General features: G+C 69.6%; 5 protein-coding genes across 9 annotated transcripts; 2 read left to right on the top strand and 3 right to left on the bottom strand.

The window, feature by feature from the left end:
- Positions 1–176: 176 nt before the first annotated feature.
- On the bottom strand, positions 177–5,125 carry CLP1 (cleavage factor polyribonucleotide kinase subunit 1). Of its 2 annotated transcripts, XM_040558930.1 has the most exons (5): positions 4,881–5,125; positions 4,535–4,643; positions 4,381–4,395; positions 1,935–2,553; positions 177–1,035 (listed from the first exon to the last, which is right to left on the bottom strand). In XM_040558930.1, the coding sequence occupies exons 1-5, from the start codon at positions 4,942–4,944 to the stop codon at positions 364–366; spliced, it is 1,479 nt and encodes a 492-aa protein (XP_040414864.1). In that variant the 5' UTR covers positions 4,945–5,125; the 3' UTR covers positions 177–363. The 2 variants fall into 2 exon arrangements, with proteins under 2 accessions (XP_040414864.1, XP_040414865.1); XM_040558931.1 differs by lacking the exons at positions 4,381–4,395; positions 4,535–4,643; positions 4,881–5,125 and adding an exon at positions 2,705–2,826.
- A 254-nt stretch (positions 5,126–5,379) lies between these two features.
- On the bottom strand, positions 5,380–9,942 carry SERPING1 (serpin family G member 1). Of its 2 annotated transcripts, none has more exons than XM_040558929.1 (8): positions 9,735–9,942; positions 8,207–8,276; positions 7,636–8,128; positions 7,411–7,548; positions 7,137–7,340; positions 6,634–6,776; positions 6,331–6,550; positions 5,380–6,113 (listed from the first exon to the last, which is right to left on the bottom strand). In XM_040558929.1, the coding sequence occupies exons 2-8, from the start codon at positions 8,273–8,275 to the stop codon at positions 5,863–5,865; spliced, it is 1,518 nt and encodes a 505-aa protein (XP_040414863.1). In that variant the 5' UTR covers position 8,276; positions 9,735–9,942; the 3' UTR covers positions 5,380–5,862. The 2 variants fall into 2 exon arrangements, with proteins under 2 accessions (XP_040414863.1, XP_040414862.1); XM_040558928.1 differs by lacking the exon at positions 9,735–9,942 and adding an exon at positions 8,493–8,649.
- Positions 9,375–11,087, top strand: UBE2L6 (ubiquitin conjugating enzyme E2 L6). Of its 3 annotated transcripts, none has more exons than XM_040558943.1 (4): positions 9,375–9,502; positions 9,988–10,077; positions 10,550–10,736; positions 10,810–11,087. In XM_040558943.1, exons 1-4 carry the CDS (start codon positions 9,476–9,478, stop codon positions 10,971–10,973), a joined length of 468 nt encoding a protein of 155 aa, XP_040414877.1. In that variant the 5' UTR covers positions 9,375–9,475; the 3' UTR covers positions 10,974–11,087. The 3 variants fall into 3 exon arrangements, with proteins under 3 accessions (XP_040414877.1, XP_040414876.1, XP_040414878.1); XM_040558942.1 differs by having other exon boundaries at positions 9,461–9,529; XM_040558944.1 differs by lacking the exon at positions 9,988–10,077 and having other exon boundaries at positions 9,461–9,502.
- A 60-nt stretch (positions 11,088–11,147) lies between these two features.
- SMTNL1 (smoothelin like 1) lies at positions 11,148–13,990 on the bottom strand. Its single transcript, XM_040558164.1, has 7 exons — positions 13,193–13,990; positions 12,827–13,007; positions 12,593–12,623; positions 12,354–12,470; positions 11,904–12,006; positions 11,687–11,838; positions 11,148–11,388 (listed from the first exon to the last, which is right to left on the bottom strand). The coding sequence occupies exons 1-7, from the start codon at positions 13,988–13,990 to the stop codon at positions 11,244–11,246; spliced, it is 1,527 nt and encodes a 508-aa protein (XP_040414098.1). The 3' UTR covers positions 11,148–11,243.
- Positions 13,991–15,433: 1,443 nt separating this feature from the next.
- On the top strand, positions 15,434–16,638 carry TIMM10 (translocase of inner mitochondrial membrane 10). The gene is made up of 2 exons (XM_040558946.1): positions 15,434–15,577; positions 16,348–16,638. Exons 1-2 carry the CDS (start codon positions 15,507–15,509, stop codon positions 16,547–16,549), a joined length of 273 nt encoding a protein of 90 aa, XP_040414880.1. The 5' UTR covers positions 15,434–15,506; the 3' UTR covers positions 16,550–16,638.
- Positions 16,639–16,839: the final 201 nt, after the last annotated feature.

Raw genomic sequence — 16,839 nt, 5'->3', positions numbered from 1 at the left:
GGGGCGACACCCCAGAGCCCAACCCCGGGCCCCCTACGTGGGAAAAGGGGTGCCCAGGGGTCCGCCAGCCACACACAGCCCGGTTTTGGGTGGTTGTCCTGGGGCTGGGGGCTCGCCCTGAGCACCCCGGGGTGCCCTCCCCGCCGCCGGGGGCAGAAGGCAGCAGGAGCCGGAGAGCAAAAGGCAGGGATTTAATAACAAAAGCTACAAAAAGTATAAAAGCGGGAGGCGGGCACCGCTCACCCCGCGGGTGCCACGGCGCACAGCCGCCGCAGCGGCCCCCGGGTGACGCCCAGCCACCGGGAGCCCCCCGCGGGACGCGGGGCGCGGCCCCCCGCGCGCCCCCGCACCGGCCCGCGGGCGCTACTTGAGGTCCATGAAGCGAATGTCCATGATGAGGAGGAAGTTCTTGGGCAGGGGGCGAGGCGCGGGCGAGAGCACGGTGAAGACCTGGCGCTCCAGGTCGACGCCGGTGACCACGATGAAGCCGGCCACGCTGGTCTCCGAGATGTTGTCGTCGGCGCTGTCGGCCATGCTGACGCTCAGCAGGTGGTGCACCATGTCCCTGCCCGGCGTCACCGGCACCAGCTTCAGCTGGTTGTCCTCCTGCGACATCCCCAAGGGCAGGCACGAGTCCGGGATGGTGGGGGCCCCCACCTTGTAGATCTTCACGTCGGAGAACTTGACGTCGAAAGCGTGCGGGTAGAAGCAGCCCCGGAAGCCGTAGAAGTACTCCCGGATGCGGTCGTCCCTGCACTCGCGGCGGAAGTCCTTGGAGCGCTCCACCACCCCGCCGGATTTGGGGAGCAGCACGGTGCGCACGAAGTGGGGCAGGTCCCTCTTGAGCTCGTTGTAGAGCCGCTCCTGGTCCAGCACCACCACCACGTCCACCTCGAAGGCGGAAGCGGCGTGCACCAGCGCCTGGTAGCCCGAGCCCTTCACCCAGCCGCACGTGTTGATGACGCAGCCGCTCACCGAGGCGCGGCGGTTCACCTCGCACCGCTGGTTGAAGACGTCGGCCAGCCGGGACGTGATCTGCGGGGGAGACGGGGAGAGGTTTTGGGGCACAGCGGGAGCTGGGCTCTTCCCCCCGCCCGCCTCGCTCCCCGCAGCATCATCCCAAATAACCTCCTTTACTTCAGCATCCCAAAATTCACCCCCCAAAAAACCCTCACCATCACCTTTGGGCCCCGTTCCCGGGGCGCACAAGCCAAACCACATCGATTCTGATGGGGGGTGGGCAGGAGGTTTTATTCCCAAAGCGGCAGGAGGCCACACCACGAGGCCCTGCCCTGTTCTTAGGGACACGCTGACCATCAGCAACGTCCCTAAATGCGCTTGGCAGGTTTATTTACTGACACAGGAGCACTGCCCGACTTGCGGGCAGCCCCCTGGGGGGAAATCCATCCTCCCAGTCAGCAGTCAGGCTCAGTGCTGGAGCCGCTCCTACAACACGTTACGAGGTCTTAAGGGTGCTCAGCCACACCAGGCGAGCTGCTCCCTGGTGTCCCACAGATGGGACAAGGGCAAGAGCGGGGCTGAGGATGGCTCTGGGCCAAACAGGGGCCTCCAACTGTCACCAAGCAGCAGGTGCAGCCGGACACTGCAAGTTCAGATCGGCTTCTTCGTGTTTTTGTGGGATCTCTTTCTGCCCGGGGGGTCTCCGCTCACAGACAGCCTGGCTGGGGGCAGCAGAGAGGGCAAGGAAGCTGCGCAGCTTCAATCCTAACAGAGCTGGCGGGGCCAGGCTCCTCGCTGCGAGCTGACACCCGTGGCGAGCCCTGCGTCAGGGCTCACCCAGCTCAGCCGGGCACAGACGTGGTGTTATACGGTACCAAAACCAACCGGGTGACCCCAGACTCACGGAGGCAGGCAGGGAACCCCTGCCCCGCTGCAGGCGGGGCTGTCCGCGGGGCGAGGTCCCAGGGGCTCACCTTGTTGTAGAGCTTGATGTTGGTGCCAGGCGTGGTGGAGCCGAAGTGGTAGACCAGCGGGGCCTGGAGGGAAAACCCCTCCTCCACGTCCGCCGGCCGCTCGATGTAGAGGGCGCCCATGGTGCCGGGGATGGAGACGGAGCCCTGGCCCACGTCCAGCTCCACGAAGGTGGGCCGGCGCCCCAGGCGCACGGCGTAGTTGAGCAGCAGGCGGCACACGGTGGACTTGCCCACGTCCGTGGGGCCCACCACCATGACGCGGGGCCCCCGCTCGTCCTCGCGCTCCGCCTGCCGCCGCATCTGCTCCAGGGCCGTGTGCGTGTTGAGGTAGAGCAGCATGGGGGTGTCCTTGGACACGTAGGCCACCTCGGTGCGCCCGCTGAGCTGCACGGTGCAGCCGTGCCAGGTGAAGACGGCCACCTTGGCGCCGGCGTCGAAGGTGAACTTCTTGTTGCGGGTCAGCTCGGTGCCGAACACCTCGGCCATGCCGGTCAGCAGCTCCATCTGCACCGTCTGCGAGGCCTCCACCTCGAAGCGCAGCTCCGTCTCGCGCTCCAGCTCGAACTTGGCCACCTGCTTCTTCTCCTCGCCGCCGTCCTCCGCCATCTTGGCGCCGGCCCTGACGGGACGCACCGGGGGGACGCGGCGCCGGCGCCTCGCCCCTCACCCGCCGCCCCCCCGGCCCCCTCAGCGCCCCCGGGCCCCTCCCGGTCCCCCCGCCCGGTTTGGGGTCCCGCCCCCCCCACCGCGGCGCTCCCCCACCCGCCTACCGGCGCCCTGCTGGGGCCGCGGGACGTGCCGGAAGCGAGGTCACTGGAGCCCGCCGGGAGGGGCGTTGCCATGGCAGCCGCGCGGGGCATCCTGGGTGTTGTAGTCCGGGCCTGCCTCAAGGAGCGGGGCTCTGCCCCCCCGACTAATTAGCTTCTCATTAGCATATAGCCCCCCTCCCCCCCACCGGGGGTCTCTAGTCCTGACAGGGACTACCTATCAGCGTATGGCTCCCCCGGCGCCATTCACCTTGTGTTTGCACGCCACTCGCACGCAGCCCTCCCCTCCCTGCACCAAACTCATTTGCATCTCATTTGCATGCCCCTCCCCGGGGGGCCCTCTGCGGGGAGCTGAGGCTGGGGGGGGGGGGGGACCCCGAGGTGACACCCGCCACCCTGTCTCTGCGGTGGCCCCCTCGGGGGTGACATCACAGCAGTGACATCACGGCGGTGACATCACGGTGGTGATGTCACGGTGGTGACGTCACAGTGACGTCACGTGGGGGATGAGTCACGGTGCCGTGATGCAGTCCCCGGGCGTGCGGTGCTCCCCCCATTCCCCCCCCCCCTCCATCCCCACCCCCCTTCTCCCGCCCGGTGCCGGCACCGGGGACGGCGACACCGGGGACAGCGGGGACAGCGGCAGGTGGTGAGCGCGGCACCGACCCCCCGCACCCCCACGGACCCCCCCAGCCCCCTCAGACCCCCTCAGACCCCCCCAAACCACCCCGGACCTCCCCATCCCCCCGACCCCCCCAACCCCCATGTCCCCAGGGGGGGCACACCGGGGACTGCCCCCCCCCAGACACTTGAGGGGGGGTCACAGCGCTGCCCCCTCCTCACTTTTCTCCCCTTTGCAGGTCGCCCCCCCCCCCCCCATTTCCAGCCCCTTCTCCCCTGGGGGGGCCCCGGTGCGGGAGGAAAGACGGCTCTCAGCACCCTGCTGCGCTGCTTCCCCTGCGAGCGGCTCTGCGGGGGGTGCACGGTGCCCCCCGCGCCCCCCCGGCCCCCCGGGGCCCTGCCATCCTCCGTGCCACCGCCACCGTCCCGCCGCCACCTGCCCCCCGCCGCCTGCCTGCCCCCCCGGACCTTCCACAGCTACCTGCCCCGCTCACACCGCACCTACAGCTGCGTCCACTGCCGGGCACACCTGGCCAGGCACGAGGAGCTCATCTCCAAGGTGCCCCCCCACGCTGCGCCCATGTCCCGTCCCCCCCCTAAATGTCCCCCCCGGGGCCCTGAGACAGCGAGCATCCTCCCCTGGGGGGGCCCTGGTATATAGCGAGTGTCCCCGGGGTGCTGGGCGTCCATTTTGTGGGTCCCCGGGGTGATGTGCACACCCGCGTGGGGTCCCCGGGGTGGTGGGCATCCATTCTGTGGTGTCCCCGGGGTGACAAGTGTCCCCACGATGCCCCTTACCCCTCCACGGTGCCCCCGTCATGGTGAGCACTGCACCCCAGCGTCCCCAGGGCACCAAGTGCCCCCCCTCCCGCCCGCAGTGCTGTCCCTGGGGTGGCAGGGATCCTTGCTCTGACCCCCTGGAGGTCACCGTACCCCCCCGTGGGTGTCCCCCCCCCGTGGCAGTGCCCCTGGGTGGCACGGTGGGGCTGGGGGTGGCCCCGCTGGTGACTGGTGCCGTGTCCCCGCAGTCCTTCCAGGGCAGCCATGGCCGTGCCTACCTCTTCAACTCCGTGTGAGTACCGCGGGGCCCCCAGCGTGCCGGGGGGTGTCCCCGGGGCCAGGCTGTCCCCCCAGGGCTCTGGTTTGTCCTGAAGGGCGCAGGGGACGGGGGGGACGCCCCCGGCGTGCCCACGGCTCCTGGTTTTGCGCAGGGTTAACGTGGGCTGCGGCCCGGCCGAGCAGCGGCTGCTGCTCACCGGGCTCCACTCGGTGGCCGACATCTTCTGCGAGAGCTGCAAAACCACCCTGGGCTGGAAATACGTGAGTTGTCCCGTGTCCTGGCACCCCCAGGATCCCAAATCTTCGGGGTGGGCACTGCCCCCCGCATCCCAAAGCCGTAGCGTGGGCACCCCGGCACACCCCCAGCACCCCAAAACGTGCGGGGTGGGCGTTGCCCCTGGCACCCCAAACCCTCAACATGTGCTCGGGGTGACCCGGGCCCTCCCGAGCCGCAGGGGAGCCGGGCTGGGGGGGGGTCTCAGGCTGCCCTCCCCCCAGGAGCAGGCCTTCGAGAGCAGCCAGAAGTACAAGGAGGGGAAGTTCATCATCGAGACGTCGCACATGGTGAAGGAGAACGGCTGGGACTGACGGCACGGCGGGGGCACCCCGCAGCACCTGCACTGGGGGGGCCCTGGCGCCGGGGTGCTGGCACGGTGTCCCCCCCACTCCGCACCTTCTTGGTGCCCTGTGGTGGGGGCACCCCGTGGCGGCCCGTGCCACCCGCCGGGGGAGCACAGGGCCCATCACCAGCACAGGGGGGCTGCGGGCAGCTTTTTTAGGGGAATAAAAGCTTTTTTTTTTTTATAGGAAGGTGCCAGGTGTCACCCCCCCGGCACTGCTGCTCTCCCCTCGCTTAGCCCCGGCCCTCCTGGGGGACACCTGGCACGTGCTCAGCGCTCCCCCGGACGTGTTGGTGGCGATAGCCCCCCCATTTGCCACCCCAAATAGCCTAATAGCCCCCCCGGGCTGCCTTCCCCCCTCCAACAGGAGCCCTGCAAGGGGTCAGAGCATTTATTGGGGCCCCAGGCCCGGAGCTTACGGGGTGGCTGGGGGCCAGGGGCTCTGCGGCACCCCAGGGGGCTGGGAGAGGTGGGGGGGGGATGAAGGGGGAAGGAGTGGGAGGGAGGGATGGGAAGGGGTAAGAAGGGAGGGATGGGATGGGATGGGATGGGAAGGGGGAGAGAGGGACGGAAGGAGGGAGAGGAGGAAGCAGGGAGAGAGGGAGGGACAAGGGAAGGAGGGAGGGAAGGGGAGGAGAGAAGGAAGGAGGGAGGAGAGGAGGGGAGGAGTGGAGGAAAGGGGTAAGAAGGGAGGGAAGGAAGGAGGAAAAAGGGAGGGAGGGATGGGAAGGGGGAGAGAGGGATGGAAGGAGGGAGAAGAGAAGCAGGGAGAGGAGGGGAGGGAGGAGGGAGGAGAGGAGGGATGGAGGAAAGGGAGGGGAGGAAGGAGGGGGCCATGCAAGGGCCTCCATGAGGCAGGTGTCAGGGCTGGGGGTCGCTGAGGCGCCCCATGAAGAGGGGGATGGCGCCGGCGTGGTCCCAGATGACGAAGAGGAATGGCTGCAGAGCCTCCAGCAGCAGGGCCGTGCGGGCCACCGAGGTGGCCATGGCGCCCGCCGCCTCCACGCCGGCCTCGTCCAGCGCCAGCACGGCCCGGTGCTGCGCCGCGTCCACCGCCACCGCTGGGCCCCGCGCCAGCCCGCACAGCTCCGCGTCCAGGAACAGCCCGTAGTCTGCAGCACCCGGCCTCAGCACCACCGCGGGGACACGGGGGGGACGCGGGGGGACATGGGGACACGGGGGGACACCGGGGGCAATGGCAGAAAATGGGGGACGCTAAGGGATGTGGGGGACGCTGAGGGCATGGGGTTGTTGGGGCCGCCTGGGACAGAGGGGACATCGGGGACTCCTCCCGGGTGCTATAGGGCCGGGTGATGGGGGATGCCTTACCCATGTCGTGGACCAGGGACACTACGTCCATGGTGAGGTCGAGGTGCATGCGGGGCAGGGCGATGGCAGTGGCGCGCGTTGGGGTGCTGGCTGCCCTCTGCAGCAGCGCCAGGAAGGTCGGGGGGTCCAGCGCCCGCTCCACGGTCCCCAGCGCCTCCGGGGCTCCCCGCGGCACCAGCACCACCAGGCTCAGCCCCTCGCTCAGGTCCAGCCGCCCCACCTGGGGGACGGACCCGCGTGTCACCGCGGGGGTGACATCCCACCCGGATGTCCCATGAGATTGATGTCGGGGGGTGTGGGTACCTGGACCTGCAGGCGGGAGTCGGTGAAGGAGGCCACGGGGTACTTCTTGCTGGTCATGGTGGGCACGGGCACGGGCGGGAGGCCGGGGCGCAGGAAGGGCAGCGGCACCGTCTGCTTGGCCTTGAACGGCGTCTGCCACTGGGCTGTGGGGACACGGGACCCGTGGGGACGGGGGGGTCGTGGGGATGGGGGTCTCCAGGGTGCGGGGGTGAGGGTCCCAGCAGGGCAGCTGCTGCATGAGTGCCCTCGGTCCAAGCCCTGCACCAGATCCTGGGCAGATCCCCGGGGCAGATTTGAGGACAGATCCCAGGACATACGCCGGGTGGGATCCAGGGTGGGCGCTGGGCTGACTGCAAGGGCTGGAAACTGGGATGGATCCCAGGGTGGACCAAGGGAACCAGGGAGCCCAAGGACAAATCAAGGGAACTCAAGGGAACCCAAGGGCAAATCCCAGACAGATCCCCGGGGGGATCCCGGGTGGATCCCAGGCGGCAGCAGCATACCCTGGAAGTGGACGGCGCTGAGCAGCACCAGGCGTGGCTCGTGGGGCAGCTGGGCCAGCAGCTGGGGCAGGCGCCCGTGGGTGGCCTGGCGCACCCAGGCGTTGATGCGCTGCAGGTCCAGGCTCTCGTTGCCGCTCAGCACCTGCGGCGGGGCCTCGTAGAAGCGCAGCGACTCGTTCAAGAAGCGGGGCCGCAGGAACAGGTCTGCATGAGAGGCGCATCAGTCCCTGTGTTTGCCCCCACCACGGCTTCCCCCCACTGACACCCGGCTCACCTGGGTGGTGGAAGATCTGTGAGGCAGCCAGCAGCCCGGGCACGGCGGCCAGCTGCTGCAGGGCTCCGTGCACGCATGCCAGCCCCGGCGGGTAGCCCAGGACGGCGGCCAGGCGCTCCTGGGTCTCACCCCGGGCACCTGTGGGCGATGGCGAGGCTCAGCGGGCACCCATGGTGGCACCCGTGGGTGCCAGGTTGGGTGGCGGTGCCCCACGGAGCCCCTCACCCAGCAAGAGGTGCGAGAGCCCCAGGGCCACGTTGAGGGGGGAGAAGAGCAGGTTGGCGCCGGGCTCGGCCGTCTCCACCATGTGCCGGTAGAAACGCACGGCGAAGGTGCCCAGGGCCTCGGCCACAGCTGCCCTCTGTGCCCCCGTGGGTGCCCCGCAGGCCTCAGGGGGGTCCTTGTCGCCGGGGCACGGCGGAGCACTTGTGCTCGGGGTGCCAGAGGGACCCTCGGTGGTCCCGGGCGTAGGTCCTGCTGTGCTCCCGCTGGCAGTGGTCCCGGGCTCCTCGGGTGCTGCCTCTGGCTCCTGGGTTCCCAGGGGCTCCTTGTCCTTGAGGGTGACATCCAGGATGGGCTCCTCCTCAGGGCTGGGCGCAGTCGGGGACGGCGTCTCCATGTCCCCCAGAGGGCCTGGGGTAGGACGTGGGGACACCGTCCGTGCCGGCTGCAGTGTGACCAGGCTCAGCGTGCTGGAAGAAGCCTCCGGCGTGGGGACCTGGGCACGGGGACCCCGGTGAGGGTGGGCAGGGGGGCACCCGGGGGTGGGGAGCCCACGTCCCTGGGCCACACTTACCGGGGTTACAGCGGCAGTGGCTGCGGCCACCACCCACAGCAGGGGCAGGCAGAACTTCACGGTGGCCATCCTGGTGGGCAAGCACTGGTCAAGGCTTGTAAGGGCACCCAGCGCCCCCACTCCAGCCCCCGGCACCCCCCCGTTTGGCAATGCCCTCACCTCTCACCCCAGTACCCTGTTCCTGCACCACCTGTACCCACAAACCTTGCACCCCCAGCCCCTCGTGCCCCCTGCCCAACATCCCCCACCAGCCCTGGGCGTTGGAGGAGGCAGTCCCCCGTCCCACCTGGGTGCTGGCGGGGTGCTCCCCGAGTGTCCGGCCGGGCGCAGGGGGGAACTGGCCGCCCGCAGGCCCGCGTGGTTAAAGATTAAGGAGGGCGGGAGGCCGGGGAGGCTTCCCGTAAATCAGCCCCGGCGGAGGGAGGGTGCAGGGGGGGCTGGGGGCCGGGCTTGGCGGGGGCACCCGCGGTGAGAGGTGCAGACCCGGCATCGCCCGACCCACCCCGCGGCGGCTGGAGGACCTGCCCCCCTCATGGAGGCACTCGTTGGGAGGTGGGGTAGGGCAGCCTAGCCACTCAACTGCCCCTTCTCTATGACCCCTGAGGTGACCAGGGGCTGTCTAGCCACTCAACTGCCCCGTCTTTATGCCACTTGTGGTGACAAAGGACAGTCTAGCCACCCAACTGCCCCTTCTCTATGACCCCTGTGGTGTTCTAGCCACTCAACTGCCCCGTCTTTATGACCCTTGTGGTGCCAAGGGGCTGTCTAGCCACCCAACTGCCCCTTCTCTATGACCCCTGTGGTGTTCTAGCCACCCAACTGCCCCCTCTTTATGCCCCTTGTGGTGCCAAGGGACAGTCTAGCCACCCAACTGCCCCCCTCCATGGCCCCTGCAGTGACATGGGGCATTCTGCCCACTCAGGCTCAGGATCGAGCTCCCTCTCCGTGTCCACAGCAGACTTGTAGGGAGGTCTGGGTGCTGTGCCCCCCCCCCCCCCGCATCTCTCCAGGTGGTGTAGGGGCCTCGTAGCCCCTTTAGGGGTGCCCAGGGGGGGATTCCTTGCCCCGTAGAGAGCTGCTAAGTGCTCTGGGGGCTCTGGGGGCTCCTGCCTCAAGGCCCCCACCCCTATTGCCCCCAGGTGCCCCCCCTGACCTCCATGTTCAGGGAGGGGTTGGAGCCTCCTGCCCCGCCCCTGAGGGGGGTGGCCTCGGGTGGGTCCCACCCCAAGGAGCTCGAAGGGACACCGGGCACCAGGCACTGGGCACTCGATGGCCATGAGCCGGAGACTCGCGGTGGTGGGTGGGGGCATAGGGGGTGGTCTGGTGGGTGCCCACCCTAATGGGGCGGGGGTCCCGGTACTGGGATGCGGGGGGGTGCAGGGGGTTGGTATTTGGGGGCAGGGGTCGTGGGGGGATGCTGGTGGCACTGGTGGGGGTGCTGGCCCCGAGGTGAGGGCGCGGGGGGGATCCCGGTGCCGGTGGGTGTTGGTGTCGGTGGGTGTCAGTGGGTGCTGGTGGGTGTCGGCACCGGTGGGTGCCGGTGCTGGTGGGTGTCGCTGGGTGCTAAAGGGTGTCGGTGGGTGCTGGTGGGTGCCAGTGGGTGTCAGTGGGTGCAGTGCCAGGAGGTTCCCAGTGCCGGGGGGTGTCAGTGGGTCCCGGTGCCGGGAGGTGTCGCTGGGTGCCGGTGGGTGCCGGGGGGTGCCGACTTCCAGTTTCGTTTCCCCGACGGGGCGTGTACCGGGGGTGACCCCGCCCCTTATCTCGCCCCCCCCCCCCCGCAGGAGCTGGAGGAGGCGCGGCAGTGGAGGGGGGTCCGCGATCTGCATCTGCTGGGGGGCGACGTGCTGTGCTGGAGGGGGCTGCTGCTGCCTGTGAGCGGGGGGAGCTGCGGGGGGTCCTGGCGTGGGGGGGTTATGGGGGGTCCTGGGGGTGGGGGACGTCTGAGGGGGTCTTGGGGGGGATGCCCTGGGAGTAGGGGGTGTCACAAGGGGGTCCTGGGGACAGGGGGTTCTGGGGGTGGGGAGGATACAGGGGAGGTCCTGGGGGGGGACACAGGGGCATGAGGTGTGCTCAGTGCACAGGGGGGCCATGGGTGCATGGGGTTCCCAGGGGTCCTGGGGGTGCACAGAGGTCCCTGGGGACATGGGAGGGGTGTATTGTGGGAAGCACTGGCGGGGGGCTTCCCCTGGGGACACCGTGCAGAACCCAGGGGGCTCTGGGTGGGGTTCCCTACCCCCCATGGGGGCCACAGGGCTGCGGATGCTCCGTGGGGGCTATCCCAGGGGGATCCCCTCTGTGCCTGGGCGGCACTGGGGGGCTGAGACACCCCCCTTTGTGCATCAGAACAACCCCCCCTACAACACGGGCGCCTTCCGCTTCGAGCTGGCCTTCTCCCCACACCACCCGCTGGCCCCCCCCCACGCCAGGCTCCTGACCAGCATCTACCACCCCGGCGTGGATGAGGATGGCCACGTCTGCCAGCCCCTCACGTCCCCTGACCACTGGCAGGCCACCACCCGCGCCGTCCACGGTGGGTGCCGGGGGCTGGGGGTGCCAGGGTGCGGTGGGTCCGGGTGCTGACTCCCCCCGTGTACCCCCTGCAGTGCTGCAGGACCTGCTGCTGCTGCTGGACAGCCCTGACACGGAGCGGGTGATGCGTCTGGGGCTGGCCCGTGAGCTGAGCGAGCAGCCTGAAATCTTCTGGCGACGTGCAGAGGAACACACCCGTGGCCATGCGGAACCGCGGCCCGAGCCTCCCGGGTCCTGAGCTGAGCTCAGGACCCCAGCCCCGTTCTGAGCCCCCCCAGGGCCTGGACATTGCCCCCACCTTGGTGCGCTATGGGTCCCCACACTCCATACATAAAGTAATTAATTTATTGCTGCTCCCGCTTCATCCCCATGAGCCTTCAACACGATGGGGTCCCCCAGAAAAAGAGACAAGGCCGGGCACTGCAAACCTTTACTGCCGGGGATCCACGCGGGGGGACGAAGCGCTGGGGTGGGGAGCGGGGTGGGTGCTGGGGGCCGGGGAGGGGGCTCAGCGCTTCTTGGTCTTCACCAGCCCCTTGGCCACCAGGCTGCGATACAGCTCCTGCACGTAGGTGTAGACGCACTTGGCATCGGGCACTGCCAGCCGCAGCATGTCCTCCACGTCCAGCAGCGGGGCGCAGTCGGCCTGCGCCCTAAAATCACAGAACCAGAGTCATTAGGGTTGGAAAAGCCCTCCAAGATCATCTGGCCCAACCACCCCCTACCACCAATATCCCCCACTGACCCATGTCCCCAAGCACCACGTCCAACCTCTCCTTGAACACCCCCGGGGACGGTGACTCCACCACCTCCCTGGGCAACCCGTCCCAACGCCTGACCGCTCTTTCTGAGAAGAAATGTCTCCTCATTTCCAACCTGAACCTCCCCATGGGGCCAAATATCACTGTCCGGAGGGGACAGGGATGGAGATGGGGACGGGGATGCACTCACTCTGCGGTGGCGAAGGCCAGGGTGAAGTTGTGCCGGCGGTCGTGTGGCTCCAGGCCGCTGTAGTCGAAGGCGTCGGGGAAGAAGCTGTGGACGAGGGCGCAGAAGGCCAGGCCGTTGCCCCAGCTCCCCGAGAAGTTCTGGATGTCCACGTGCTGGGTGGGCAGCGGGGGGTCAGGGTGCCGGCAGCCCCCCCGTCCCCCCGCCCCGCCGCCCTCACCTGGTAGCCGCGGGTCCTGGCGCGGCACCACTCCAGCAGCATGGCCTTCACCGAGCCGGCGCCCCCCGGGCGCTTCAGGTGCGGGGCCGGGCCCTTGGCTGCCCTGTGGCCGACCCGCTCCGTGGGGCAGCGCCCGGTGTCCCCCGCGAGTTCGTTTCCCTCACGGGGCCCTTCCCCAGGGGCCCCCCACCCCGTGCCCCACGTCCCCTGTATCCTGCCCCATGCCCACCTCCATCCTACCCACCCCATCCTGCCCCGTGCCCACCTCCTTACCCCAGTGTCCCCCCTCGCCCCGTGCCCCCACAGTGTCCCCTGCTGTCCCACGTCCCCCCGTTGCCCCATGACGACACCGTTCCCTCCCCGACTACTTTGTGCACCCCGCTCCCCCCCGGCCACCCCATTGTGCCCCCATTGCCCCTTGCCCCCCCCCCCCCCCCCGGCCCTACTCACCCTCCAAACTTCTCCAGGATGGCGCTGCGCCCCTGTGCCTTGGCACTCGCCCGTGGCCGCCCCACGGCCACCACCCTGGGGGGCGCCCGGTCCCGCGGCCCCCCTGGGGACGCACCCCTGGGGACACAGGTGTGGCCACCGTGCGTGGGGACAGGGGCACCACTGGGGTGCCACCTATGGGGATGGGGTGGCACCCGTGGGGACAGCTGGGTTTTGGGGTCCCACCCACTGTCTCTCACCTCTCGCTGCCTCCCGAGCCCTCAGCACCAGCTGCAGGGGAAATCAGAGGGGTCAGTGGGGTGGGTGGGGGTGCGAGGCATGGGGACACCCCCTGGGGGCACCCTTGGGTGGGGGATCCCAGACTGAGGGGCATCCCTGGGCTGGGGACAGAGGAGACCCTACAGGGAGGGGATGTGGGCATCTATAGGGGATCTATAGGGGACTCCAGTGTCCCTGCCCAGTACGGCCCTTACCTGTGGGGGATGTGGGGGACACAGGGGACAGGGGAGACGTAGGGGACATGGGCGACACAGGGGATGAGGGAGAGAGGGGGGACGTGGGGCTGGCGGCCCCCTCTGTGGTGGGTGAGCACGGGGGGAACTCGGGCCACAGCTCGTCCTCCTCGTCCTGTAGCCAGGTGGGCTCCTGTCGGGCCTGCGGACACAGGAGGGGTGGCAGCGGGACGTGGCACCGTGTCCTGCCCGGGCCCTGTCCCCCCATCCTCCTGTCCCCCTGCTGTCCCACTGCAGCTCAGCCGCCCTCCCGTGCCACCCCGATGTCCCTGCCCCATGCCACCCCCCTGTCCCTGCCCGTGCCACCCCAATCGTGTCCCCTCTCACCTGCCGGCCCCGGGGGCCGCCTGCTGCCACCGGCTCAGCCTTCTCCTGTGGCGTGGCCTCCTCCAGGCCCCTGGCCTCCGCCTCGGCCTTGCCCCCAGCAGCCTCTGCCGCTGGAGGATCCTTCACAGCCTTCTCCGCTGCCTCCCCATCGGCCTTGCCCCCCGCAGCCTCCGCTCCCTCGGCCTCCCTCCCGGCATCCTTTGTTGCCTCGGACTCGCTCCCGGCACCTTTCGCAGCCTCCACCTCGCCCTCATCCCTAGCAGCCTCCGTTGCCTTGGCCTCACCCCCAGCACCCTTTGCTGTCCCCCCCTCAGCCTCACTCCCGGTGTCCTTTGCTGCCTCTGCCTTGGCCTCACCCCCGACATCTTCTGCTCCCTTGGCCTCACCCCCAGTGTCCTTTGCTGCCTCCGCCTTGGCCTCACCCCCAACATCTTCTGCTCCCTTGGCCTCACCCCCAGTATCCTTTGCTGCCTCCGCCTTGGCCTCACCCCCGACATCTTCTGCTCCCTTGGCCTCACCCCCAGTATCCTTTGCTGCCTCCGCCTTGGCCTCACCCCCGACATCTTCTGCTCCCTTGGCCTCACCCCCAGTATCCTTTGCTGCCTCCGCCTTGGCCTCACCCCCAACATCTTCTGCTCCCTTGGCCTCACCCCCAGTATCCTTCGCTGCTTCCACCTTGGCCTCACCCCCACCGTCCTCCCCTCCCTTGGCCTCTCCCCCGGCACCCTTTGCAGCCTCCCCCCCCGCCTCTCCCCCAGCCTCTGCCGTCCCCCCGGGTGGCTGCGTGGGGTCCCCCATAATGGGGGCGGTGGGGCTGGGGTCTCCGGGGACAGGGTCTCCTGGGGGGGCTCGCTGGGGCTCCATGCTGCTGCTGTAGGGCCGCAGGGCTGTCACCGGGGGGCTGGCTGTGTCCCCCCAGCCCCTGCCCCCAGCCTCCCCTTGTCCCCACTGCCCACAGTTTCTGCACTGGCAGCCTCACCCCCCCTGCCTCCCCCCATCCTGGGCTTTCCCCCACCCCAATGCTCCTTCTCCCAGACCCTCTTCCCCCCCCCCAACCCCCCCATCCCAAATCCCATCCCGTCCCCCTCCCACCTGCCCTGATCCTCTCCCCATTCCCCATCCCGGCCTCCCCTCGGCCTCCCCATGTCCTCACCCTCACTCCATCCCAATTCTGCTCCCCATCCCCTTCCCCACTTCCCAACGCCCCCGTTGCCCCCCCAGCTCCCCCGGCCCCCAGCCCCCTGCCCCGTATCCCCCCCCAGCCGCTCTCACCGTCCTCCGGGCTCCGTCCCAGCCTCCCCAGCCCTGTCCCGGCCCCTGGTGCTATTTGAGCACCGCAGGTGCCGCCTTCAGTCAGCGGGGCCGGGGGGAGCAGGGGACACGCTGTGGGACGGGCAAGGAGGGGACACGGACGCGTGGGTGGCAGCAGGATGGCCAAACGGGGGGGACAATGGGGACACACGGGGACAGCGGTACCCCCATGGGGTCGGGGAGGGTCGGGGGGAAATGGCATGTGGGGGACATGGGGACATGGGGACATGGGGACAGGAGGCGCATAATGGGACACGGGGGGACACAGGCATGTGGGGGGCACGGGGGGACACAAGGACAATGGGTGCAGGGGGGATATGGGGCACATGGGGGACATGGGGGGGTCACAGATGTGGGGGCTTGGGGGGACATGGGGACCACGAACACATGAGGGGACACAGGGGGACATGGAGCGCACAGGCGCATGGGGGACATGGGGGACACATGGGGGGGACACTGGGGGGGACACGGAGGGGCACAGGGGGGCAGGGGGGACACAGGAGAACGCGGTGGGACATTGGGGACACAGATGCAAGGGGAGACATGGGGGGGACATTGGGGGACACGGGGGACATGAGGGGACGTTGAGGGACATAGGGGACATGAGGGGACATTGAGGGACATTAGGGGACATGGGGGACATTGGGGGCACACTGGGGGACATGGGGAACACGTGGGGACATGTGGGAACACCGGGGACATAGGCGACATTGGGGACACGGAAGGATAGGGGCGACACGGGGGACCCGGCCCCATGCGGGACCCCCGCCACACGCGCGGGCCGAGCGCTGGCCCCGCCCCCGGGGCTGAGGGCGGGCAGCGCCCCTCCCCTCCCGCTTCGCCTCCCCCGCGCCCCGCCCCTCGATTCCCGCCCTCTCATTGGCTGGGCCGCGCGCCGGTCCCGCCCCTCCCGGCTCCTATTGGCGGCGAGCGGCGGCGGGGCGGGGCGGGGCGGCGGGCGGGCGGAAGCGCGTGCGGCGGCCGCTTCCCGCCGGGGGCCGCCATGGACCCGCTGCGGGCCCAGCAGCTGGCGGCGGAGCTGGAGGTGGACATGATGGCCGACATGTACAGCCGGTGCGGGCAGCGGGGGCTGGGGGGCCTGGGGGGGGGCTGGGGGAGCCGGGGGGAGCTGGGGGAGCCTGGGGGAGCCTGGGGGCCTGGGGGCTGCAGAGATCTGGGGGTCTTGGGGGGGTCTGGGGAATGGGGGGGGCTGGGGGGGGCTGGAGGAGCTAGGGGGCTGGGGAGCTGGGCGTCTTGGGGGGGTCCTGGGGGGCTGAGGGGTGCCTGAAGGGGGCTGGGGGGGGGCTTGGGGGCTGAGGGGGCTGGGAGGCCCGAGTTAGGGGACACTGGGGGTGCCTGGGGAATGGGGGGGGAGCTGGGAGGGAACTGGGGAGGCTGGAGGAACTAGAGGGGCTGGGAGGGTCTTGGGGGTCTTTGGGGGGGGAGGGGGGCGATTTAGGGGACGCTGGGGGTGCCTGGGGAATGGGGGGGCTGGGAACATGGTGGGGGGAAACTGGGGGGGCTGGGGAGGGTTCTGGGGGAGCTGGGGGTCCTGGAGGAACTGCAGAGTCTGGGGGGGTCTTGGGGGGGGCTGGGGAATGGGGGGGCTGAGGGGGTTTGGGGGTCTCGGGGGGTGATTTAGGGGACACTGGGGGTGCCTGGGGAATGGGGGGGGCATAGAGGGGCCACTGTGGAATTGCCCGTATCTGGGGGAGGCCTTTGGGGGTGTCAGAGGCTCCAGGGGGTGTCAGAGTTAGGGGACACAGAGGGTGCGGGGGGGGCACAGGGGGTGCCTGGGTGTGTTGGGGTGCGTGTCGGGGCTGTGACAGCGCGGTGCCGCGCAGGATGACGCAGGCGTGCCACCGCAAGTGCGTGCCCCCCCACTACAAGGACCCGGAGCTGTCGAAGGGCGAGAGCGTGTGCCTGGACCGCTGCGTAGCCAAGTACCTGGACGTCCACGAGAGGATGGGCAAGAAGCTGACAGAGCTGTCGCTGCAGGACGAGGAGCTCCTCAAGCGCATGCAGCAGGGCACGGGCACCGCCTGACCCCCCCCTCTGTGTCCCCCCCCCCTTCCCCCGTCAATAAACTGGAGGCCTTGGGGCCAGCTGGCTGCTCGCCTCGCCCCCCAAACCCACCCTGCGGTGTTTTGTCGGGGGTCTGTGCCCCCACGTCCAGCTGGGGGTCTGTCTGGGCGTTCCCCCCCCCTGTGGTGTCCCCCAGTGCTGTGTCCTTGAGGGGGGCACCCGGTGCGCCCCCAGCCCCACCCGTGTAATCCCTGGGATTAGGCAGAGCCGGGCTGAGCCCCTCGTAATCCCCTGCAGGGTGGGGACGGGTC

This window comes from Cygnus olor, chromosome 5 (genome assembly GCF_009769625.2).
Source record: "Cygnus olor isolate bCygOlo1 chromosome 5, bCygOlo1.pri.v2, whole genome shotgun sequence".
Classification (NCBI taxonomy): domain Eukaryota; kingdom Metazoa; phylum Chordata; class Aves; order Anseriformes; family Anatidae; genus Cygnus; species Cygnus olor.
This window is presented reverse-complemented; position numbering and strand designations above follow the sequence as displayed.